Source organism: Oreochromis niloticus, linkage group LG15 (genome assembly GCF_001858045.2).
Source record: "Oreochromis niloticus isolate F11D_XX linkage group LG15, O_niloticus_UMD_NMBU, whole genome shotgun sequence".
NCBI lineage: Eukaryota > Metazoa > Chordata > Actinopteri > Cichliformes > Cichlidae > Oreochromis > Oreochromis niloticus.
The window spans coordinates 5,792,608-5,818,784 of NC_031980.2; the positions used below are offsets into that span (position 1 = coordinate 5,792,608).

Below are 26,177 nucleotides of genomic sequence, written 5' to 3' on the forward strand. Positions count from 1 at the left end.
TGGAAAGTAAAAATCACCACAGTGATTTAGTAGTTATTAAAATGTGTTAAGAAGTTAACAAATTGATGATGATTCAGCTCATAAATAGTGACACACTGACACACACCCTCCCCTACATAAGCTGCCTTTCTAGGTTACACTTATCAGCATCTGTATCTGTACTGGTACTGGTATCTGCAGTGCTGGCCCTGTATTTACTTAGCATCAGATCTATAGTAAAATTTGCAGTATGGAGCAGCACTACTGCCCTTGCCCTGCTCTTATAGCTGTCTCGTTAATTAACAGTAGGTGTCAGTAAGAATCCCCCCCCCCCCCCCCCCCCACACACACACACACACACACAGGAAACAGGGGATCAGTACATGCCAACATAAAACCTGCAGGAACCCTTATGTTTAACTTAAATGCCACACTTCTAGAGCAATAAGCAGATCTGCTTTTACTTGCACTGCAGCGAACCTTAATCAAAACGTGAACCATTCAAACACACTGTACAGTTTATTAACACACACCCTCATCTAAGATAAACATGCATTGACCATAATGCCTTCCTAGTTACTTTTAGATCCAAATGACCTGTCCTAATTACCCCCTAACCTTTTATCTAACATTTGTAAAAGAATGCATACCCTGTGTCACTGCATATATGTGTGGGAAAAAATAGGGGTCAGGAGGTTTTACTAGGATATCAGGACTAATTAAACATGTATGAGACTATCAGCATGGGGCTTGACTGATGATCTTAGATTGGTTGATGGCAAAGACAAATGAATGTATGATAAACGGACGTGTGCAAACATCGGAGAAGTGGGTGCCACTGAAGTCCTTGGCAGGCTGTGGTGAGAGCAACACAAGATAATGTAGCAGAGAGCTTGAGAAGCGGATGGACATGAAGGCACAATGGGCTGGAAGCTCGTGCATGCAGTACAGGGTCGCTCAAAGGGCTGGATGGGGTGTAGCTTTAGATTTATGAAGAGCTGATACAGTGGCCTGGCCTCTTATCAAGACAGATAATGCCAGCTATTTATAGATAATCTATGTATTGAGCACAGATGAGCCTCTGCTATAACTGTATATCAGATCTAACAGGAGTGGTGGGCACTTTTGTGTGTTTGATCAGATCTGAGGCTGGATCTTTCTGTGCATCCCATCTCTTTTATTTTGTCTTAACTGAGTTCCATGTTTTAGCTGTGTTGGCACTTTGCCATTTTCTTTCTTATTTTTTTTTTTAACAGGGTTTCAAATGCATTTTAAATCTTACATGAAGTAGAGACCCATACATGCTATTATTTTGCAGGAAATCCAAAGAAAATACGCTTGATTATTACAATATATATGAGGGAACCTGTGTTGAAAAAGCTGGAATAATTCAGAAAGAGTGTGCTTCCTGATTATAACTTCAAGAAAAGCATTGAATCTGGTTAAGGTTTTGGAGTTTAAGCTAGTAGGCTTTTTGGTGATTGTCACCTACAATCACCTGCTGTAGCTACACAGACAGAAAGAGGATCAAAGCTCAAATTAAATGTTATGGTGTCGTAATGGGTCCCAATTAGATACATAATGCATGCAAAGACTGACTTGAAAAGATGGACGTAGCCACAGTAAAGTTATCCAATGAATGGCCCACTTCCTTTTTGAAGGCTCGACTTGGGCTAAAGCCTATCTAGGGTGAAATACACCCTAGATACACCCTGGACAGGTTGCCAGTCCACTGCAGTGCTAACACAGAGAGACAGACAACGTTTTAGGCATACATACACACCTACAGCAAAATTTGGAACCTAACATGCATATTTTCGGACTGTAATAGGAAGTTGGAGTAGAACCCACACAAGCAGAAAGAGAACATGCAAACTCCACACAGAAAAGAAAGCTAGTTGGTAGATTTGAACCCAGGAACACAGAAGAATAAGTTGGTAAGTAAGTAAATAAGTAAATCCTATTAATTAATATATATATATATATATATATATATATTTATAAACATTTTTCTTTATTTTAATTTTAGGCACCATCGGTTCACCACACAGTGCCACACTGCTTATGTATTATCAAAAATTGAAAAAAAAGAAAAGAATAAAAGAAAAAGAAAAGACTAATACATACCTAGTTTACATAAAATAACCTGTGTGCTTTTTGTAAACATTGAATTAATGAACACTTGAAAGTAACTGTGATCATTTAATCAATATCATAGTGATACTAATAATTGGTTCATTTGAAGCTTAAGTGACTGTATTTTTCCAGGATGCCATAAAGTGAAGTCAGGAACCCTGACTTTTTGAGTAGTGGGAATAAATAATATGCTTTCTCTCTTACACATGTACATCCATATAAGGTCCTGTGTAACTCCCTGCTATACCAGATGTGGTTTCCATCTCTCCTGTGTAAAGTCATATCTTTCAAATTAGAATACTTTATTTGTGCTTTGTATCAAAGTGAAGCAGTTGTGTATGTGTTCTTTTTATGTGGTGAAATAAAATGTGTGGATCCTATAGGGAATCTCCCATAAGAACATCTGATGCAATGCCTTGGTATGTTGCTTGGTTCCTGCTGAGGCCCTGAAACGCTTCGGGAAGTTGCATCAGCCGTATGAATCGCTAAAGCTTGTGAAGAGAGTGACAACGCATTGGACCAATCACAGATTTATTTGTTTTGAGTGACAGTTCATCGAGCAATCACATTAAAAGATGGCAATGCCGGTCAAGTCATTTTTAACCAATAGTGTAAGGAAATTTTTTTCTAATCCCGCCCTATTTGGCGCACCGAAATCTGTTTGGGCAAACGGGATTATTTGGTAACGCCCCTTTAAATATAATTGGTGTTAAACGGTAGGAGAGGACCCGCCTACGTCCTGCGGACTCTATAAAAGTAAGATCCCTGCTTCGCCATGTTATCGAGGAAACGCGTCAGACTAGAGGTACATCTTGGTGGGTATATTAATACCATCTGGGCGTTAAAAGCGGTAACATCTGTGAATCCTCGATCCTTTAATTCGTTTTTTTGTTTTAAACCAACCATCACCAGCCGGCAAGCAGCTGGCAAAAGCGGGTTTTGTCTTTTTTCGACATTGAGCTAAGGGCCAAAGCGGCTGCCATGGATTTTTAAGGCATAATGCGGCACCTCTAATGCAATGGCAATGCACAGTGCAAGGCAAAACAAACAGCGAAATTCCATCTTCGCAACTGCCAAGCAGTTGGGCTCAAATACCGTCCGCGGTATACCTGCGAGCCAACCGGTACCTCTGCTCCTGGACCGACGGAAGCTAACGCTAGCTAGCTAGTCATCTTAGCTGGTTTAAAACAAATTAGTCAGAAAAAAAGATCCATTCATTCATTTGAACGTCGTCAAAACTAACGATCCAAAAACAATGAAGCCTCAAGATATCATCGCCGGGAAGACCAGCCTGTGGATCTTCGGGTACGGGTCACTGGTGTGGAAGCCTGACTTCAAATATAAGAGGAGCAAGGTCGGTTACATTCAAGGCTACAAGAGACGCTTCTGGCACGGAGACAACTTCCATCGTGGGAACGATGAGTTGGTAAGATGGGGCAAATGTTTTCTTGTTAACGGGAACATCATTAGATTGCTTAGGGTGGCATGATATGTGGAACAGCTGGGCTCACACTGCATCAGGCGTTGTCCGTGACGTGATTTATTTATTTTTTTTCCTCCTTCTCTGCAGCCCGGAAGAGTGGTGACGCTGATCGAAGATGATGACGTAAGTGGAATTTTCTGCTTCCTATTGGTTTACAGTAGAAACTGCAGTGGAGTTTCCAGTCTACATCAGTTAATTGAATGGTGACTTAATTTGCTTTCCTCTTCTTCCACAGGAGACCACTTGGGGTGTGGCGTTTGAGGTGGCAGGCTCACAGTTGGAGGAGTCCCTGAAGTACCTCAATGTGCGAGAGACTGTCTGCGGTGGCTACATGACCAAAATGGTGGATTTCTTCCCTGAGGGGGAGGAACAGCCTTCGGTTCAGGCGCTGGTTTACATCGCCACCTCCGACAACCCTCTCTACCTGGGCCCGGCCACCTCGGAGGAGATCGGCGCCCAGATCGCAATGTCCAGAGGGAAGACGGGCCACAACCTGGAGTACCTGTTCCGGCTTGCGGAGTTCATGAGGAGGAGTTGCCCACATGTGGAGGACCATCACCTGTTCTCCATCGAGGCCGCAGCATTGACCATGGTGTCTTACCTGTTAGCAGCACAGTAGCTCGTACCCTTTGTTTCACTAGCATGTAATGGAAAGAATACACTACACATGAGGCTTTGTTCTGCCATGTTCTACCTGTTTTACATTCTGTAGCTTGGCATCCCCATCACCATCCATTGTACTTAAAAATGTGGAAAAAAGAAGGGTAGCTTAATACAATCCCTACAATGTTCACTGTAAACACTTGTTTTTCTTCACTAACGGTTTTGATTTGTACGGTGCAACTTCCGTCCAATTCAGAAGGTACTGCTGTCACTCATAGTTGAGTGCGTTGATGTGTCAAAGAATAAATCTGACTCTGAAAAGTTGCTTGTGACAACTGAGTGTCAAGTTAAATAAATACCAATTTAAAAAAGTGGAAAATGACTGTTGTGTGTTATTGCTGCAACAGAAAATGTGTTCTCTATAACTGTAGCTTTTTTTTTTTTGTTTTGTTTTTTTTTATATAAAGTGTTCTGTTCTTGGTCAGGAAAACCTACAGGTATTAAAAGTGGCAGTTTAATGTGTGCGCAGCAAAGGGATGTATAACCAGAAGTCCTAAAATAAAGGGCACTAGAGGAGAAAATGTTTATCTACTGCATTTTCCTGAGGGGTATGGAAATTCCCCCCCCTTGGGTTTAAATCAAAAACACTAAGCTAAGCACTCAGTGTGAAGATTGTAATTGAACCAGCTGACAGAACTTTTTCACACCAGCTAATAACCTGCGGCGAGGGAGGCTTTCAAGGTGTGTCTGTGTACATGTCATAAGAACACAGACCATGAGGGGCTTCTCGTGCCAAGAAGCAGCTTTTCTGACATGCTCTTGGAATAAAAAAACATCAGACGTGCTGGTTTCACATCTGGGTTGCAGATTGTAACTCAACAGCAGCCTTCTAAGAAGTCAAAGCTTTTTTTCTTTTTTTTTTTGAACAGGTCTCCTGAGTGCACATATACAAGCATACGTCGGACACACCCAAACATTGGCCAGAGCAGCTTGTACCCTGGATGTGATTCAAGTCAAAGAGTCTATCTAGGTGAAAAGGCTTATATAACTGCTGACCGGGAACAAGCCCAGACCTGGAAGTCCTGTGTTTACAAGTCTGCCCCGTGGTCGTGTCAAGAGTGCGCCAGGAAGAACATACTGCAGATGCACTCACTGAGATGAAATCTCAGCAGGGTGACATGGATCTCAGGTGCATCTTTGTCAAATGGGTTGTTTTTCTGTCATTTCCTTACGTCAAGGCTAAGTTCTTCCAAATGATTTTTCATAAACAGACCTTACAGATAGTTTCTATTTTAAATGCCAGAGGTTTTGAATATCTTACCTCTGAGATACACGTTTCCCTCCCAGTGCAACGAAGCTCAAAAGCTGCCTGTAGCACGAAAAAAACCCTACATTTGGCAATCTTTTTACAGTCTACTTCTTTAATAGTTACTCCAACAAAACCTGCCCATGGCGAGGTCTGCATGTTATTCTGAGCAACAGAGATCTAATTTCTTGGAAGGACTACAGTAGAATAGATTAAATGTAATTTTAAGATTGCTGTAAGGACCACCAATTAAATTAGGGTTGAATGTGACCCTTGGCTGTATATGGATGTCTTACTAATGAGATTACAGGTATCAGGTTTAGTTTTTCTCTGTAGAGTTGTTAATCGTACCTTTATCTTTTTTTTAAATCAAAAACATGGGAATTTTGGTTTCTTAAATAAACGATCTATCAAGTCCCAGTTTCTGGGTGTTTTGGTGAGTTTAAGAATCCATGATTGTGGGATTGTCAGGAAATGCTGTAAAATCACTTTCTGGCTAAAGGAAGAGTACGGAGAGCCTTACAAGGGTAAGCAAGCAGACATAACAAGAAGGGTGCCAAACAAAATGGTTTTAAGAAAAAGCCACAGGTGAGCAAACATTTGTGTGATAACAGAAACTGCTGTTTCTGAGCTTCAGATGTTCTATTTAAATAAAGGGCTGAAATGAATATTGTTTGTATCTATAGCCATGGGGGGAATAAAGCGTGTAACTACTGAGAAACTGACTTGAAGATGTCAGTGTTCTATCACTGTTGTGCTGCACACAGATGTTTTAGTTTTATGAGAGATGGCAAGGCATGTTTCTCAGCTGGCAAAGTGATGTTTCCACTTGGCAGTAGTCTACTGATATGTGACCACCCATTTGTGGAAGACATTAACTGAGTAATATGAAGCTTTTATGAAATTTGTGGCCTTCCAAATCTCATTTAGGCCCCGTTTCTGCTGTACTTTTTAAACCTAGTACTTCTACAAGCAGAATTATTACATTCTTCGCCCTTTATTCCATTTCTTTTCTTTGCCAGTGCAGATTCCTTCCACTGTTGCAGACCTGGAGTCCACAACAGCCGTCACAGATTGAAAGGCAGGGTACACTCTGGAGAGGTCACATGGCTAACACAGAGAAAAGGCATCCTTTTACGATCACATTCACAGTTAAGAGTCAATTTAGAATTGCCAATTAATGTAACATGGAAGTCTTCAGATTGTTGGAGGAAGCCAGTGTACCTGGAGAGAACATGCAAACTCCAAACAGAAAAGCCACAGCTGGCTGGTGGGTTTGAAGCAAGAAAGTAAGCGAGCAACTAATCTTACATATGGAAAATAAAAATAAAAAAGAAGAAAGAAAAACAACAGCCTAATAAATACTTTTTACATAAGAGTGTACTTTTTTATAAAGTTTCACTTGGTAACCACTTTAATGTAACTGTGATAATTAATATCAATTAATATCGATAGTTATCATTTTTTTTTAACTTACAGCCTATTTATATTTTTCCAGGATAACATAAAGTGAGTTAACCCTCGTGAAGTTGGATTTCTGAGCAGTGGGTTCAAACTCACGACAGTGCTAATTTAAAAACCAACAAACAAACAAGCAGCAGAATCAAATTGCTCAGATTTCGCCATCTTTTATTTTCAGTTGACTCCTGTTAGTAAAATGACAGATGCATTTCTTCATATGTACACATGACTTATAAAAATAGTCAGGCAAATGAGAGAAAAAGCCAGAGGAAATGTCGCTTTCATTCATCATTATGTACAATCGATATAGAACATTGCATTTTAATCACGCTATAAACACAAAAACAAACCTATTAGAACAGATGTAGTGCTCAACTCAGGACACTGATGCACACCATTTTTTCCTGTTTTTTGTTTCTGAAACATTAATGACATCAAAGAGAACCACAGATTTCTCATCACAGAAAACAATTTTGGAAAAATTAAGAAAAAAAATGGCTCTAGAATTTGCAATTTACAGTTTTACAGGTGAAGATTTTTCCGCAATTTTCATGAATCGCCTGTTTTTAACTTAAATAACTTAAGACAACCAAAATAAATGTGAATCGATTCATAAGTTTAACATTAGCAGCATTGCTGTATCAATCAGTACCCCTCATTTTAGTAGACCTTTTCTTTTTTTTTTGTTTTTACATTATTTTCCCCATCGGACACAAAAAATAATCAGAAATTTTCCATTTCCACCTATACATGAACACATTTTATGGACACAATTTTAACTGCCTGCCTGTTGGTTTCAGTACATCTTTCATTACAAAAATAGGAGCTTTAGTACAAAAGCTGTTTGGTACGGTGTGGATTCACATTAAGCTCTGTAAAATGCAGACTTGTCCACCAGCTTTGCGCTGAACATATCTACAGAACAATTAAATAACCAAATGTGCATGTAGGAGAATCAGTAACACAGAAAAAAAAATAAAAATAAAATAACAATTAAAAATAAAAAATAAAATAAGGGAAGACGTGGCTCAGTGCATTTGACAGGAACCCCTTTTTCTCGCTACCTGGACAAACACAAGGATCTGAAAAGCCCTTTGAGCTACACGTGCTGCTACACGCCTTTGGGTTTCCCGTCATCAATAGTAGAATACAGCTTGTCTTCTCAAAAAAGCACTTAGAAATACTTCTGTCAAAATTAAAATTAAAATGCTCAAGGCAGTGTTTTTGTCCACTGGTCTGGACAAACAAACAAAAAAATTAAATAAAACTAAATGAATATAAATGAACAAATGCAGAAGCTGGTTGAGGCTGTACCTTTAAATTGTTGTGGTTACTTCTGTTTAGTTGCTGAGCCAGCAGGGAGAGCGTGGTCCTCCAGGTAGTGAGCCTCAGTTACTATAAATACTCTTGTTTATTAGTTTAGGTGGGCGGGGGGCATCTCTGGGAATCACAGTGAAGAGCAGGTCAGTTATCTGTCAGGGCATATTAATATGAATACGCGTACGCATGTATCATCGAGCCCCAGGACCGCCAGGACCCTTTCCTTTCCTCACTGCTCCGTGGCTGCTGTGGTGGTGGCTGTGGGCCAGCTGTTTGTGGGGGCTCGGGGTGGAGGTGCCTCCTTTGGTCTGGGGGGAGGAGCTTCTGCTGAGGCTAAAGGCAGGACTGGTACCAGACCGGCCCAGGGAGGTCTGCAGAGGGCTGGATGCAGCGAGGCCCGCTGAAATGGACAGAAAAGGATAAAGTTAATTATCATGTTCAAACAGACAGTTCAGTAGGACATAACTGGCTTGTGTTTGTTTTTTTGCAGTGATACCACAACAAAATACATCGGCCTCAAAAAAAACAAAACAAAACAAAAAATCTCGATTAGACATCTCTGGGTGAACTCTACAAGAGTAGAAGTTCATAACAGTGTCAACTGTGTGGCAGAATGATTATGGACTCTAAAAATCTTCTCCTTTGTTACTTTCTCCTGGCTTACTGTATCCATAACAGGAACCAGTATGGTATTCATTCAGTGCATTCATTGTGGCTTGAAAAGAGATGCCAATCAGGTCAGCACTCTGGCTTGAAACATTGGTGAAGGTGTAACTTTGTGCATGGGTAGCAGATGTTTAGCTTGCAGGGAAAAGGACAGATTTTAAAACAATATTTTTTTTAAAACTGAGTTATTCTTGAGTTAAGAGTGCTCATTTGAAAATATGGATGTATGAACATGAGAAACAGGACAAGCATGTTTGTTGTGACATCAACAGTCCTTAGGAACATTTGTCCAAGAAATGCATTGACAAGTAAACAAAGCACACATAACACACATATTCTTTTTTGATTTCTGGACAGCCAGTGCCTGTGCATATGGATCCGTACAATATTTACATACCTTTCGAAACACTGTAGCCATAAGCAGCATAAGCTGCTGCCGAAGCAGCTGCTGCGCCTGCCATCGCTCCTGCCATTGCTGCTGCACTACCTGCAGTTGACTTACGCCCGCGACCTTTCCCTCCAGTCTTGGCACCGGCTCCAGAGCCTTTAGGCCGCCCACGACTCCGCCCGGACCTGCCTCTGCCTGGACTGATTGTGTCCGAGGCTGAAACACCTGAACACCACAGGCAATGAAAGGAAAAAATAGTAAAAAACTCTTCAGTATTTTACAGTCAGGCAACAGAGGAATAAAGTCAGGCAGGAATCGACATCACTGTCAGAGACACTCAGTTTGGTTTGGCCTTGACCCAGTCTTTCAGAGTCTACTGTGGTAATTTCTCTGCAACATTTAAGCGCAATTGCACATTAATCACGGCTCATCATTACTGTAAGTGCTGGCTCAAGCAAAAACAGTCTTCTCATTTTCCATACTGTTTGCACAATCAGAGCCAAAGTGATGATGTACCTAATCCTCCGGTACCTTGTCTTCTCCCTCTCTGACTCCCCACATCCCACCACTGGTCTGCATTTCCTCTACATGTTTCACTCCAAATACTCTAGATTACAACCTCCCTATGTGGGGAAAAAGGCCCTAATCTATCACTAACACCAAAGCACACACGAAAACCTTTCATAAAATTCCCCACGCTTCCCCCAACCTTCAGGTCTAAATTTCACTCTTCTTTCCCATTTACCCACGTTCACCAGTTGATTCTTGATTCTTTGCTTTCCATCTCATCTTCCAAACCTTTCATTAAAACATCATCTACATCTCTGAAGGAACCAACTTTCTCCTAGCTTGCTGGCTCTGGTTATCAATGCACATCAATAATCTTGCTGGCAAGCACCTCTTAGCATGACAGCAAAAATCCCCAACAGGTTTTAATGAAGAAGTATGGATTTAGGAGAGATTATCTTGCTGCAAAAATTCTAAAGTGAAGATAAAAAGAAAAAAATTCACCATATATCTGGATTTCTGAGTGCGGCCGAGCCAAAATAAAACTGTTATAAATGTAAAACAAGCAAGAAACGAGCTGCACACAGCTTATGAGGTAAAAAGCCACTTGTCTCAATGGACCCCAGCCTATTAAAACACAAGGCGAGATAGCAGAGAGAACATAACAAGCCAGCCTTCTACGTGCAGCGATGACTTTCATGTAAGTCACACTAATTTGCTATTCTAGCAACAGTAGAACAAGATAATAGTCTCATGGAAAGGACAGATTAGGTTTTATTTGGCAACTCCACACTTGGAAGAGATTATATGTACTTAGATTATTTTTAGTTAGGACAAACCATGAGGTTTCTGATAGTGTGTGAGATACGTGGCTGGGTGGGCTGGCTGTTTAACACTGCCAAAAATGCATTGGCTAAACAACCAGAGAGCAAGAGGGACCTCTAAAGCCTTTATATAGGAAGAACACAACGTTTAGTACCATTTACATACTTTGGGGTTAAGTGACTGTCTTTGATGCTACATATTTATTTGGAAACTTTGAACTTTAGCTGCTGATATCACTCACTATACAAACTGATATGTCCTAAATTCAGAGGTGGGGAGTATCAGTAACAAGTCAAATCTGGTCTTGATCTAAAGCAAATTTTCCAGGGACACCAACTGCAGAGCAAGTCTATGCAAAGTGCAGAAAAACATAAACTGGTCTACTCGCTCCATGAACGATGGCTAGACTAAAATTGTTTTCTCACCATTCATGTTGTCAGAGACTGATCCAGACACAGAGGCGGGTGAGTTGGTGGCACGAGACTGAGGCGCGGAAGAAAGTGGATCATCCACGATGACGAGCATGTCGCTGCTGCTCTCATCCGCGTCGGCATCAGGAGGTAATGAGCCGGGCTGGAGCTCGCTACTTAAGGAGATCTGTCCATGCACAGGAGTACAAAGAGACATACATACAGGCTGCGGGTCAGCACCACAAGGGGACGAGGAACCGGGTAAGTACAGTAAAGGGCAACAAGAGGAACAGTCCAAGGAACAGAGAAGAAAGGCAAGGCAAGGCAAGGCAAGGCAAGGCAAGGCAAGGCAAGGCAAGGCAAGGCAAGGAAAGGTTCAATGTGCAGGGTATAAAAGTGACAAATGGTTGGGAAAAGGTAAGAAGGACAGAAGAATGGATCAAAAGAAGAGGAAAGTAGGTGAAGAGAATAAAGGAACAATCAATAACCCAAAAGAAACAAAAGATAAGAAAAGAAATAGGGAGGAGGATTAATAGCACAGCATGCAAAGTAAGATAGTGAGTTTGTGGATGCAGGCCAAAGAAGCCTAATGGAGCAGCCACAAGTCATCACATTTAACATAAATCTCATCCATTTCCCGCCTCATCTATGACCTACACTTTCACAAAAGCATTTCTCTCTCTTTATCGCACACATGCACACACCATCCATCTCTTCTGTTTTTCCTCTGGATTCCCTCACCTCGCTGAAAGGACTGGGCATGGCCGAGTCCATCTCGACGCTGATGAATGAGTCGTCTCCATCTGCCGACAGGTTAGAGTTGTCTGCTGAGGGGGCGTGGGAAATGACCAGGTTCACTTCCTTTTTCCTCTTGTTCTCCAGTTCCTCGTTCTTCTTCTGAAAGTTAGAAACAGAAACGGGGAACAGGAGAGGGTATTGATGAAATCCAGTCTGCTGAAGTGGGGGTGTGACATTTTTTCCCTAAAACAGAATTAAAAGTCAACCTAACTAGTATATATTAAATCAGTGGTTTAAGCCACTTATTGTTAGAAGGCATTGCTATGCAGATGATACCCAGCTATATCTATCAATGAAGCCAGATGATACAAAATAACTACTTAAACTACAAGAATGTCTTAAAGAATTAGAAAAGAAAGAAAGAAGAATAAAGGCCTGAATGATCTCTAAATTCAGATAAAACATGTTATTGTACTCGCCCCCCCCCCAAAAAAAACCAAAGAAATATGGTGTCTAACCAGGTACTTATTCTGGATGGCATTACATTGGCCTCATGCATTTATTACTTCTAGGGTGGACTACTGTAATTCATTAATAGTGGGTTGCTCTAAAAAAAAAAAAAAACACACAAAAAAAACAATCCCTGAAAAGCCTTCAGTTGACGCAAAATGCAAAATGCATGCACAAAGCAGGTCTTGAACAATCAGGCCATAGTCTTAAAGGCCTTATAGTAACATATCACCCCAAATACAGCACTTCACTCTCAGGCTGCTGGCTTATTTGTGGTTTCTAGGATGTGTGAACGTAATATGGGAAGCAGAGCCTTCAGCTTTCAAGTCACTCTTCTCTAGAACCAGCTCCCAGTTTGGATTTGAGAGACAGACACCTTCTCTACTTTTAAAATAAGGCATAAAACTTTCCTTTTCATATAGTTTATTGTTTGCCTGGATTAGGCGACCCTGAACCCTTCTTTAGTTATCCTTCAATAGGCCTGGGCTGCTGGAGGCTTCCCATTAGGTACTGAGTGTTTCTTCTTCTTTACCCACCTTGTTTAATTGTTTTTATCTATCACTTACCATTTAATTATTAATTATTATTAATCTCTGACTCTCTTCCACAGTGGGTCTTTTGTCTTGTCCTATCCCTCCCCTTATCCCGGACATGTCACAGCGGATGGCTGCCCCTTCCTGAGCTTGGTTTTCCTTCCTGGTTTCTTCCTGTTAAAAGGCAGTTTACCTTCCCACTGTAAAGCACCGTGAGATGACTGTTGTTGTGATTTGGCGCTATATAAATAAACCTGAATGAGATGAACTGAATGTGCTGACAGTCAGTTGCATGGCATATACATTTTCTGTTCAGCTCTTGAGTTCAGAGCAAGACAAAACTCAACAGCCACTGACCAGATTGCCATGAAATCCAGTATGGATATGATCCCCAGAGGAAGATATTTAATGATTTTAGATGAACCTCTGACCTTCCATCTGACCCTACTTTAGTCACTGACGATCTCAAACTAGTGACCTGATTTCTGTCAGATTCACCAGCTATGTACTACATAACGTCTCAAAGGAATAAGTCATAATGTTTTCAATGTCCCCTCGACCCTTCCTGCAGCTTCACTATCAGGTCAATGTTATAATTATGTTAGACAGAAAAGAGTCTATCGTCTAACAGACAGACTGCAGTTTACACTCTTGAGCTGAACACCAAACTTTCTATACAAGTTTCTTCCAGGACTCTTCTCAGTGTCTCCTTATCTTCCTTCCTTACAATTTCTTCCATTCCAACTTTCTCTCTAACATTTCACATGTGTTTCTACTCGAGGTATTCTACATATTCCACTCCACATCCAGGCAGCCACCAACTCAGTTAATCAGTTCCATACCTTCTCAGCATACTTTTCCCTCTTCCTCTTGCGCTCCTTCACCTTGCTGCTCTCCTCTTGCTGTCTCTTCTCCTCTTGCCTTTGGCGCACTACAGAAAGAGACACAATGTTTGTTTTTATATTTTCCTTCCCCTCACAGTGAAACTGTAACATCTGCCCAATCAAAACACTCACATTTCTTCTCCAGCTCGTCATCGTCCAAAAGCAGGCTGACCACCTCTTTGGGTTTGAGTGTGTCTGGCTTGAAGTTGCCTCCAGAGATCACCACCCTTTGGATCTTATTACAGAAGACCATTAAAGCATTAATCACCTCTGTTATTAATATGACCATTATGCACTTGTGTTATTTTGTTGTTGTTGATTTAAAAAGAATAGAGGATATTTTTGACACACCTCGCTCTTTTCCTTGGCCCGCTGCAGTATCCTCTCCTCGATGGTGCCCTGACAGATGAGGCGATAGACGGTTACCTGTTTGGTCTGACCCAGCCTGTGAGCCCTGTCCATGGCCTGTTGGTCCACTGTGGGGTTCCAGTCACTGTCATAGAAGATAACCTGCACAGGATTTAAAAAAATAAAAAATAAAAATAAATAAATATTAAAAAAAAAAATTGTATATATACATATATATATAAAAAAAAATCATAATATTTTTCTCTAAAATTAAGATATCCATGTTTACCACATTGTCTAATTTTTTTGGGGGGGGAAGAAAGTCTGAGCGTGAAACAGACATTCCCTTCTCTGCAATTTCGGAGACTAATAACAATGACGTGTTTTCCCAAGTGAACTGCCTTTTAACGTGACAGATGTCCTGTGTTAACAATCGCTTCACGCTCATTGTCATGAAAGCTAATTTCACTCGAACAGGGCTACAGGGAGTTTATACCGAGACATGTTAATAAACACTGACATTATCATTTTCAGAGGCGTGTTTACCCCTATTGATTACATACACATTCATGCTCCTTAGTCATTATCCAAACACATTTATTTATGCTGAAACTGTGTTTCAAGATGGAGAATGTGTGTTGCCCTGGATATAGACCTTTAGCAAATGTTAGTGCTATTTAAACTATGATATGGTATCAATAAGGGGCTCACAGTGTCAGCAGCAGTCAGGTTAATGCCAAGCCCTCCGGCCCGTGTGCTCAGCAGAAAGACAAAGATATCCGTTCTGTGGAGGTCAGTGAGAGAGGAGTGGGGGTGGAGGGAATACAGGAGGGGGACAAAATCAGAAGATATCATTTCCAACTGCAGCTACAGCACAAATATCCACATATCATGCCATTAAATGAAGTTACAATGTAAGTTAAGAATAAAAATGTCAAGCTTAAGACCTGTATAGGATGTGAAATGTGCACCAGTAGTGAAAGTCCTGCACCGTAAAGCAACTTCAGTAAACTCCAATAAACTTCAAACTCTCTTGTCCTCCAAAAAGAGTAATGCTGGCGCCTGAGAGCTATGTACTAATGCAAACCAGAGAATGTGGACTAAACACACACACACACCCATATATATTTCGATGTATGGGTGACGTATTATTTCATGCATGCACAACCACTTGCACTCTAAGTCGTATTTTATCTTTACCCACCGACTCTGGAAGTCAGCCACCATGTCCCTGCGCTCAGAAATCTTGGAGGATCCATCGAGGCGCATGTAGGTGTGCTTGCGATAAACCATGTACTCCTGCAAAGATGGGACAAAGACAGTAAAGAAAATAATTACTAATAAATAAAGACCATTTATTCTGGTCTTTCACAGAACAGAAGGTTGGCTTACTTCCAGTATGGAGGAATATGTAGATATACAATAACTGATTCTCATTTTCACAACATCTTTTGTTTTATTTTCACACAACTTATAACTAGAATAACTAGATCTGCATCTAGTTAATAAAAAAAACCCCTCTGAACTCTAGGATTAGCCAATATTTGGCATTCATAGATCGTCCTCACCACAGATTTCGAAACCAGCAAACCAAACTTATCCAAACTTCAAATCCAAAATTCAAATCTCAAACTGTTCTTCAACCTCTGCTCTGGGGATCGCAAGCAGCAACTACACACTGAATTTAATAAGCTCTCAAATATGAAATTCTATTCTTTCTCTGAGGAGTGGATAAAGCCTGCAGCCCTACTTGTTAAATTTCAAGGGTCAAGAAATATTCATCTGTGCTGTAAGAATTTCTTTCTGACAGCAATTTTGTGTCCAAAATCCCAAAATCCCACATTTCTTATGTGCATTTGCTGGAGTTGAAACCTCAATCCGAGCCCGGGGAGGCATTGAGAAATCAAGAGATTGATATTCTATCCCCCCAAAGTCTGCTAAGCTGCGCTGTGTGCGTCTGTGTGTGTGGGTTTGATGGGAGGAGCTCTGAAGTCAGAGCAACAGCAGTGATGAGGTGACTCGCTGAGCTTCCTTTGAGCGTTGCCCTGAACTCGCGACCTCCTCGGTGAAACATGTCAGTCCCCCCTGAACCAGTCACAATAAATGGCCACAGATAACAACTCCCCTCACACAGCCATTATCAATGATAACGATGATTTGAAGCTATGTTTTCTATGACCCCCTCCAAATCCCCTTTCACGACACCCGGGGCCCTCAGTCCCGGCAGGGCCTGCCCCCTCATCGCCCTGAGTGTCTGGCTCTGTTCCCAACAGCCCCATCTGCTCTAACTGAACACTACATTAGGGACCATTAGGGCAGCGCTCGCCAAAATGCTGCTAACCTTGTTGAATTGGGCTTTGGTATCTTGCCAGCACAACGCTGCCGTCTTTCTAATCTCCATCTAAATCAGCAGAATCAAAGTTTTAGAAAAGTTACACCTGAGAGATCAAATTCCTCTGCAGCCTTTTTGTGGTTTAAACTTGGAGTCCTGGTTAGTTGCAGCATGCTTTGGATTTCTTCCAAGATTACTGCCACACTGAAATATAAATCCCAACAGCTGGCAATTTTCTACAATATTCTGATCCAGTTTGTTCTAACTGTAGGTGAAGTGTGATATTTCTGCAGTTTTTCACTCATTTTCTAATGTATTTCTTTACAAATCTTATAAATCAAGCACTATGTCCCGGTCGGCCTGACTGGACAAAATGTTTACTTTTTTCATGCAACTGTCATCGGCCCATTATGAACCACATTTCAGAAAAAAAGAAAGAAAAAAAAACGGAAAAAAAACAAAACAAAAAAACAACCATAAAATCCCCAAACCCCTACATTTCCAGAAGTTCACGACGCATGGGAAAACGCAAATTTGTTTTAAGACTGCCTGAAACTTTTGTATCCACTCCAATTACAATTTTGCTTTTTCTTTCAAAGTGGCTCTGGGAACACACAGGCTGTTCCCAACTTCCCGTTAAAAATGAGTCCCCACAGTCAAGCAAACGCTGTTAGATTAGTGTGCGTGGTCACAGACTGTTCTTAACCCAACAGCTGTAATAACTGAAAAGAACGTGCTGTGGCACGATAATAAAACAGAGTCCACTTCAGAACTGAGCTGCGCTTAAGACTGTTATGTCTGCTGTCAGTGACATGGTACATACAACACCTGCCCAAGACCACAGGAGCAGCAGAACTTCACTGACCTTTAACTATTAAACAGTGTGTGAAAAAAACACTTTGTAAAACATCCTATGGTGTAGTCTATGCACATTTCTTTTTGCATGTATGGCTGAATCATTCTGCAATTACAAAAATGCTATCTGGCATTGGCTCCTATGACAGTCTGTCGAGTTTCTCTGTGTTCTGTTTCTCATGGTGACTGCAAAAGCAGATCATGTTGGATTTTTTTCACTTAATAAATGTTTAGCCACAGTTATTTAGCATTAAATTAATGCAACGCTGAAGAGAGAGTCTATACGTGGATTGAAATAGCAAAGAAAATGAGAATTGCTAAATATAATAAATGACCACATTTTGTTTCACTGAAGCAAAGCATATTGCCACTGAGCGGACAAATCAGTGTGTGTGTGCGTGTCGTTAAATGTCTGGGGAGGGTGTGTGTAGCAGGCTTCTGCAAGCTATATGAAAACTACATCATATCTTTGACATGTATTAACACAGCAGTATAAATCACACCTTAGCAGAAAGCTCGCTGGACCCTTCTATCCCCCTCTAGTACAGCATACTCAACTCTCAGAGTAAGAAGTGAGCGACCAAGCTGCATTGAGGGGAATGAAATGCAGGAAAAATGCAATCTCTGGTTCACTACAACAGTTCAGATCATTTTGGCTTCAAAAATAGTTCCACAGTATTACAGGAGCCAAATGACTGCAGAAACCTTCAAAATGTCAGCAAGCAAGAACATGAACTTTGATTAGCTACTGCTAAAAAGTCGCATGTATAAACAGAAAGCCAGTTCAGACAAGGACAAGGTGATGAAACCTGCAAAACTATCCATTCATCAAAACCAGTGTTAACAAACACGGTAACTTAAACTCCACTCTCTGGCTTTTCCTTCTGTGTTACAGGCTGTAGAGTTTCTATATTTGCAATCATAGTGTGCAGAAACGTACAAACAAACAGTCATAGTGTGTTCCACAAAATAATATAGGCAGAAGCCGTGCTTTTCATTGAATAATGGGTCACTGTGTCTCACTCCAACACTCCAAGACAATTTTCCCGAACCCAAACTAGTGATGGCAGCTGGTCGCCCCTCCCTGAGACTGGTTCCTATTAAAAGGAAATTTTTCCTTCCCACTGTCGCCAAGTGCTTGCTCATAGGGGGTCATTTGATTGTTGGAGGTTCTCTGTATTATTGTAGGGTCCCTGCTTAACAATATCAAGTGCCTTGATGTGATTGCTGTTGTGATTTGGCACTATATAAATAAAATTAACCTGAATTGAATTGAATAATGAACAAGGCACACCTGAAAGGCAAATTGCATTACTTCATTTACAGACAAAATTCTATTCTGGTTTGGCAGCAGTTCCAAGAGACTGTGGGCATTTCCCCTCATTCCTGCATTTTAAGCTTTGCAGAATTGGAGTGCAGTAAAATGATGTCTAAGCAGCCCCAAAAACTCAGCTTAAATAGGAAGGCAGTGACTCTGTGGTCCCGTTACACTATCAGCTGCTGCCAAAGAAAGCAAACAGTGTTATTTTTCTTCAGGCCACCCGAATCTTAATGATCCATCAACTGACAGCGTGATGTCACCAAAAGAACCGGCAGCCGAGTGGTGAGGAAAACAATGATGCTAATGACACAGATCAGCATCAGCTTCTCCCGCACTCTCTTAGTCAGAGACTCGCTTTCAGAAAATGAACTCCATCTGCAGATTTTTTTTAATTTTTTTTTAGCTCTGACCAATGACAAACATGGAGGAGGAAAAAAAACTGAAGCCAAATTGGGTGAATGTATGATTTCATTCGTGGTTGCCTTGAGCCCATTAGCAGAGGAGATGCTGTCACATACAACCTCCCCCTCAACCAACGCCCACCTCCCATTGCATTATGAGGTCATTTATACACAATGACTTCTGTGATACACAGGGCGCTGTAATGTTGTCTCATTAAATCAGGAAATCATAGCTAGAGGGAACAACTATAGGTGGGGAAATCAGTGAGAAGAACACTAAAGCAGAATGACTAGCCAGCATTATCGAAGCCATCTTGAGCTTTCTCATCACTGCTGTTTTCCTATGACCTTTAACACGAGGCATTCTTGCTGTTTTCCAGACACACAGGAAGACGGTCCTTAGCCACCTGGGCCAGGTCCATCTACCATCAAAGGATTTGGCTGTGGAACCGGCTCTGCACTGTGTGAATAGGGACAGAATTCCCAATGACATCATGCGAGAGGCTTTTGGCTCCATAGTGATGTTTGCAACAAATATGGAGGCAACAATAGAGTAGTGCACCGAGGCTGTCGACACATAATCACTGTCAGGGCTGGGTTTCAGCATTATATTCCTGTAGAGAGAGAGCAGTAATGCACTTCGATCTTCATCTTGGCTTCCAAACTGACAGCCTCTGACCTCCCAATAAGATTATAACTAACTAAGAAGCTGAAAAGAAAAACATGCATGTGGGTAAAAGTAATACAGGTTCATTTACCAAGCTCAACCCGGGAAAAACTGATTTTGTGATCATTTATTTGTTCCCACCTTTTCCTCATCCATCTACCTTTGTCTCGGTTTTCATACGTTATTTACTTCTCCTCTAACCCCAAAGACCCTGCCACTCCCATCACCCCTTTCCCCTCCACTTCCCCGCTTTCCTTGCTGCACCCAGTTATCCCTCCCATCTGGCTGCCTCCCCTGCAGATGAGACCCCTCTAATTAGTCCTCACCTGTTAATTAGCAGGCTAATGAGTGCACCAACGAGGGACAGGCGGGTTGATTAGAGGTGTTGCAGCGCCACACCCCAACGGTTACACTGCTTGGGTGAGGAGCTTAAACAACTTACTTGGAAACTTGGAATTTATATATGCGGTTATCTAAAAGACTTAACTCACCTTCAGGTTACATATTACTGAATGGAATTCAGGACATGACTTTTTCTACACTTAGCAACAGTGTGAGGGTAACTTATAAAAAGAATAGATATGAATAGAACAAGCAGGGCTGTAAAGGGGCAAAGGTAATGAAAATTAGGAACAAACTGTCCTGTTTATAGATGTATGTTGTGTATGTGTGCTTTTATACCTCAAGCAGGTCTATCATGCGAGTCATCTGAGAGTAGATGAGGACTCTGTGTCCCTGAGCCTTTAGTCGACTCAACAGGATATCCAAGGTGTGGAGCTTTCCACTTTCTGTAATCAGGCTTTCCTTATCTGAAAGAGGGAAAAAAGTTTTACCACACAAACCACCCAGGTGGCAACAGAGCAACTTTTCCATGTCGATCCTCCTAAATCTGGCCCTAATTTAGTGACCGTTTAAATAAAGCCTGTGCCCTGATTGACTGTGCTGTTGATGAGAGCTGAGAGAATTAAGGATAGAATGAGTAAGAGACAAAGTGAAACTGTGAGGAAAAAGTGATTTACACTCCATTTTAGACAAAAGCACAAAAGGTGAACAAACAGGCCTGGCAGTTGGTCATGTTTCTGTTGATACCACATCAGGTATTCGCTGCCCTTCAAATGATTTACCGACAAGAGCAATGGAAAGGAGGGGGGTGTTCTGACCCTGGGTCTACTGCTGAAGTGGTTTCCTCGATGTCCAGCTGATGAGGAATTAACGTCATCTGACACAATGGTAGAATAAGGAAAAAGCTGTGCCTGCATTTGACCCTGTGACAGGCACACGATGGTGTTTGACCAAGAGGTCGTGGCCCTGAGTGGGAAGAACCTAAGGCCAGGTCCAGGGTCAGGGGACAGGGTCAGGCCAGGATTACAAGGGAGTCCCAATGGGAGAGTGAGTCTTACACAAGAGGTGGACTCTTGTCTCCCAAGCCCTTTTGTGCACTGCAAACCTGGGCTTATAAATATTTCCCAGTGTTATTTCTTCACTTTGCTTCGGCCATTAATTCAAAACACATTCCCCAAAAAGCAAAAAACAGAGACCGGGATACCTTCAAAAATAATAGCCTCCTGGAACATATTTGAAACATGCAAAAAAAAATTGAAATGTACACCTGTGTTAAAATGTATAAGACCCACAAACTCAAATAGATCTTTTTTAAGGGGACCTTTCTATGCTAATTTGTACTTGGACTGAACCCTGACCTGTGACCTTTTAGTATAACCTTCTGAAAAAAGGTCAGGCCTGGCAGAGGTGTTAAAGAGGAACTAATAGAACAGATGAATAGGTGAAATGCTCTGGGGAAGTATTGGAGAGCTCACCTACAGGTCACTGTGGAGTGGTGTCAGCCTGTCAAATACATCCAGCCCTGCTCTCACTCACACTCACAACCTACAGCTGCTGGGAATACGCTGACAAAATTTGTTTTGGATTAAATTCATACATGTCTTTAATTCGCTTGTTTTATTTTTCTTCTGGACAGCTGAAAAGCTGAAAAAGGTTCAAGTTTTCTGAAGTGCGTAGCTTTTTTGTCAAGTAGCCTGTATTTTTGTCCATTTGCAGAAAAGAGGATTATGCAAAGGTTTGTGTGTTGACCGGTCAAAAAGTTGGCTTGAACATGAAAGAGTGAGACCACAGTGGAGTTCACCACGTAGAGGAAGAAGTGCAAAATATCAAATATCAAAGAATCACGTAGGAGAAACACAGACAATGGCTGCAGTGAATAGTTTTGTTTTAAACGGTTTCACTCCACTGTTAAGAATTTCATTGTATAACATGACTACCGTCTCCTCTGCAGCAAGAGCAAGCTTAAAGACGATCAACAGCACTTGCATAAATAAGAGTAGCCCACATTACTGGTTTTTCCATGTATGGCGTAGATAGCAACATGTAAATGTGGGTCTGCAAAGCTCTACGTAGCACCTACGCACTACTAACCCAGTATCACGCAAGTACTTTATGCCATTACAATAAACAATGAAGTTCACCAACAACACCTGGAACCAGCTCAACTGAAAGGAAGGTCTTATAAAGAGACATTTTAAAGAAGGAGACATGAAAACAAATCTATAGGAGATTTCTCTAACAGTCAAACTGGGAAGCATGTGAGCCAACTGTGCTTTTGCTACACCCACAGCTTCAGCTTTGTAGAGAGCGCATCTAGTCATTATAGAAGAAAAGATGTATGTGTACTGCATGTTTTCACAGCTTATCATACAGGCTGAATTAGAATGGTACTTGTTTAGTACTCTGGTAGAAAGAAAGCTGATAGTTACAGCACTGCTGGCTGAACTGTTAAAGAAGCTGTAATGTTATAATGCTTTGCACATGCATGGTGTGTGTAATGGGTTTAACTGAACATTTTAAATATACAACTGTTATGTCCTGATATTAGGTACGCTCTCTCCTTATTCAGACAAAGGCTTCGAAATACCCAAATAGCTGCTTGGGGGCATTACCAGGATGGTTGCCAAAGGGCAAGGCTTGCTAGAAAGATTTGGTTAGCAGGATGAGCGTTTTATCTCCTGTTATTATGCAAAATTAAAGCTTTGACAGGGATCTACATTTAGTAAATGATATATGCTCTTCCAGATTATTGTCTTTTCTTGTTATATTGTAAACACAAAAGAGAAAACATCTACAATGAATTGAGGTAACTCACAAAATATAGAAAAATTGTGAAATGACATAGGAAATGCTTTAAGGAGGATAATGAATGGCTTAAATAATACACCTATAGCTAAAGGCATTAAAGTACAACTGAAGCAGATTCAATGTGACACTTGATTTACTGTAAAATAGGCAGTTATGCATTGCTGTGGTTTCATTCGGTGTGTACAAAGAGCCCAGTGCACCACAAACCATGAGATACACAATGTGCCCTTCCGTGAAAGGCCTGTAATTGGCCTTGGCGTCAAGAAAGTGAATGGATTGAGAAAGTAAAAGACAAGAGAGGCAGGCATGCAGCAGATTAGACATGCAGAACAGAAAAAAAAAAGGTCCAGACAGAGAGGGACAGACGGAGAGGAAAGGGGGTCTGTGGTGGCTCCGGCTACAGCGAGGCTGGATTAGCCTGGTGGTGGCGGCGGTGATGTTGTGGCTGAGATCAGACAGGGCCTCCTGGCCGCAGGTGCCAGTCTAACCAGGGCCGCTGCTCAGTCAAGGGCACCGACTAACACTTGCGGGCCACGCTGCCAACCACCCAGGCGCAAAACCACCACTTGGCAGAGACACAAATACTCATATAAGGCAACACTACTAAACCCCTGCTACTGATCTGTTTCTGTTTAGCAGATTATATTTAAGCCTCCAGACTCCAGTGTCATGTTTTAAGACAGGTTAAAAGCCCCTATCTGAGGATTTTTGTGGCCAAAGAGGACTAAATGTTGCATGTACTTAAACTAAGTCTTGAATGGCATTAACAGGCAATGAGAAAATCCCATATTAAACAGTTGGATACTATTATTCTTGTATATAGAGACGTGTCAGTCACAATAATCCTTTTGTTTATGACTGGATTATGAGGGAGACCATTAATAGGGAAGCTGCTCTGCTCCTTAAGAAAGCAACCTTCTGGTGTTTGACGACACCGGTGACCATGATACAGCATTTGTGAGTTGCTTATCGGCATCACTTGATCACCACCATATTGAATTCTGAGTTGCATTCATACACAGAGAAATTATTAACACAAAGACAATAAAAAAAGGAAAGAAAGAAAGGCAAGCAAGAAAACAGGCAGAAAGAAATCGTCCCACAGCAATGTGGCTTATAGAGAGGTTGCAGAGTTCAAAGCATTTAGTACTGCATTGAGAAAACCCCAGTTTCATATTGCTGCTATGCTCTTTAAAAGGGAAGCCAAGAAAATGAATAATTACAATTTGGGAGGACTTTGGTGGTCTGTCTCATTCCAATGTAACACTTACGCTTACATTATAAGCTACATGTGGTGGCAATGAAATGCAGGACCACTGCCCTTAAGCGTGAGCAAACTGGATATAGTAACTACGCATGTACCATGAATTATGGACGGTTTGGAGGAATTTAAATGAAAAGGTCGATACAGCTAAAAAAGCCAGTGTGTTGGCTTGAAAGAGTCACTAAAATTCATTGACATAGCAACAGCAATATTATGTAGCTGATTGCAAAACAAAGAGATCATGTCCAAATATGCTGTGGTGTGTAAATCAAATTGTGGAGTAAAACTGAAAACAAAAAGGGGGGGGGCACAAAACAACTTTAAAATCATGGCCTGACAGGGATGAGGACTGCGATAAGACCACACCCCAAAACATGAGCAAATCCCATGTGGTGTCACACCACTCTGCCGTTGCTATGGATACACATATCAAGCTTCACCACCTGCCCTGCCCCCCTTTCACAGCACCCCCCTCCTCGCCACCACCACCCGCTTCAATCCAATCCAGTCTAACAGAGGTATTCACCCAGCCAGGCCCTCCCCATCTCCTTCATGCTTACCGCCTGCTGGCAGATTAAGCTGCACTCCCTTGTCCCTCCTCACACCCCCATTCTACTACATCCACTGTAGCACCCTCCAGCAGCCTCTCCATCCTTCCCTCCTCCACTTCTACAAACTCACCCTCCCACTCCATGATACACACCCTCTCTCGCTCGCCCCTTCCCTCCCCCTGCTGTCTGTCCCCCGACATTGTAATCCAATCCCTGCAGGGCCAGAGCCAGGGGTCTGACATGGTCCTGACCCAATTAGAGGCCTGCTGCCAGCTAATTAACCCCGGCCCAGCCCTGGTGCCTGGCGCCTGATACTCCCAAACCAACTATGGCGCTAATTTCATTAATACGCCACTACAATCTTCTATGCTGTCCTCTGTTTCCTTCCCCTCTGCTGCTGTTGCCTGCCAAAGTCAAGCGGGGAGCTGCCCTGAACATGGAGGGAAGTGAGCCAGATGTGATGAAGAACAGCGATTTTGCAGAGCATGAGTTAGTAAAGGAAGATGGATGGATGGTTATGTGAGAAAGAGAGACAGATGGGAGGCCACAGAACAGGTCGAATCAACGATCGAACCAAGCACCAGCCCCTCACTGTACAATGATACATTACACTGGGCAATCAATAAGTCAATGAGCAACACTTGTTCAGCACCGCTGATGATGGAAATATTAGCCTGACACTACTTTGCTGCTTCTGCATATATTGACAAAAATCAGAGTGAAACTTAATTTTCTTACAGCGACAGCATCAGTACAGCTAAGAGCCAGATGCCAGTGGGAGGATTTGAAAGCTAGGAAGTGAGAAGCCCGACAGAAAACAGGAGAATTTAGTGAAGATTTAACCCCCCCCCCACCCAACAAAGTCTGTCTGCATCCAGAAAACAGCATCTCTGCTCTGAAGCCCTGAAAGAGAGTCATTAAAAAAAAGAAAAAAAGAACACGAATTCCCTTAAGAGAAAAAAATATGCTTGCACAACTAAGTGTGGCAGAAACTGAGCGATGGAGGGAGCATATATGGAACATGTTCACACATATACCACTGCCTCCCCTCAAACATGCGAGAGGAACGCTTCTTTTGGTTCTCTAGGAGTCGTTAAAGCAGCGGAAGAGACAGACAGTCTGATGAAGACTCCCAAGTTTCGCTGGGGAACCTCACCGCACCACACCACAGCGGCCCACTCTGAACTCTGTCATTAAGACAGATTACTGCTAGTTACCCTTGGCTGGCATCGACTCAGAACTTACCACAGATCAAAGCACAAAGATTACTTGGCTTCCATGTTTAAAGATCCCAGCATAGCAAAATAATGTGGCTAATGTCTCCCCCTTCAGTCTACACTGGATTTTTTTTTTTTTTTTAATTTGCTCTTTCTTGTGGACACATTTATAGCCATAAATTGGACTAGGAAATCACAATCCCTTTACACACTTGGCTGTATGTTTTGTTTTTCATTGCTAGCCAAAAAAACAAAAAGCTGAATTCCACAGACGGACACCGGTGCCAGCTTAATGCAGATTAAAAGGGGCAGAGTCAGACGG

General features: G+C 41.8%; 2 protein-coding genes across 4 annotated transcripts in view; one reads left to right on the forward strand and one right to left on the reverse strand.

Annotated features, from left to right (window-relative positions):
- The first annotated feature begins 2,878 nt into the window (after nucleotides 1-2,878).
- chac1 (ChaC, cation transport regulator homolog 1 (E. coli)) lies at nucleotides 2,879-4,580 on the forward strand. The gene is made up of 3 exons (XM_003440636.5): nucleotides 2,879-3,541; nucleotides 3,686-3,721; nucleotides 3,834-4,580. Exons 1-3 carry the CDS (start codon nucleotides 3,371-3,373, stop codon nucleotides 4,215-4,217), a joined length of 591 nt encoding a protein of 196 aa, XP_003440684.1. The 5' UTR covers nucleotides 2,879-3,370; the 3' UTR covers nucleotides 4,218-4,580.
- A 2,539-nt stretch (nucleotides 4,581-7,119) lies between these two features.
- ino80 (INO80 complex ATPase subunit) overlaps nucleotides 7,120-26,177 on the reverse strand; it is a 40,312-nt gene continuing 21,254 nt past the window's right edge. For all 3 annotated transcript variants that reach the window (XM_005449700.4, XM_005449699.4, XM_025898974.1), the window contains 10 exons: nucleotides 20,355-20,482; nucleotides 15,302-15,396; nucleotides 14,809-14,881; nucleotides 14,101-14,259; nucleotides 13,882-13,984; nucleotides 13,708-13,796; nucleotides 11,826-11,981; nucleotides 11,100-11,271; nucleotides 9,352-9,567; nucleotides 7,120-8,688 (listed from right to left, as the gene is read on the reverse strand). In XM_005449700.4, coding sequence (XP_005449757.1) covers nucleotides 8,480-8,688; nucleotides 9,352-9,567; nucleotides 11,100-11,271; nucleotides 11,826-11,981; nucleotides 13,708-13,796; nucleotides 13,882-13,984; nucleotides 14,101-14,259; nucleotides 14,809-14,881; nucleotides 15,302-15,396; nucleotides 20,355-20,482 — 1,400 coding nt within the window. In that variant the 3' untranslated portion in view covers nucleotides 7,120-8,479. The remainder of the gene's footprint in view (nucleotides 8,689-9,351; nucleotides 9,568-11,099; nucleotides 11,272-11,825; nucleotides 11,982-13,707; nucleotides 13,797-13,881; nucleotides 13,985-14,100; nucleotides 14,260-14,808; nucleotides 14,882-15,301; nucleotides 15,397-20,354; nucleotides 20,483-26,177) is intronic.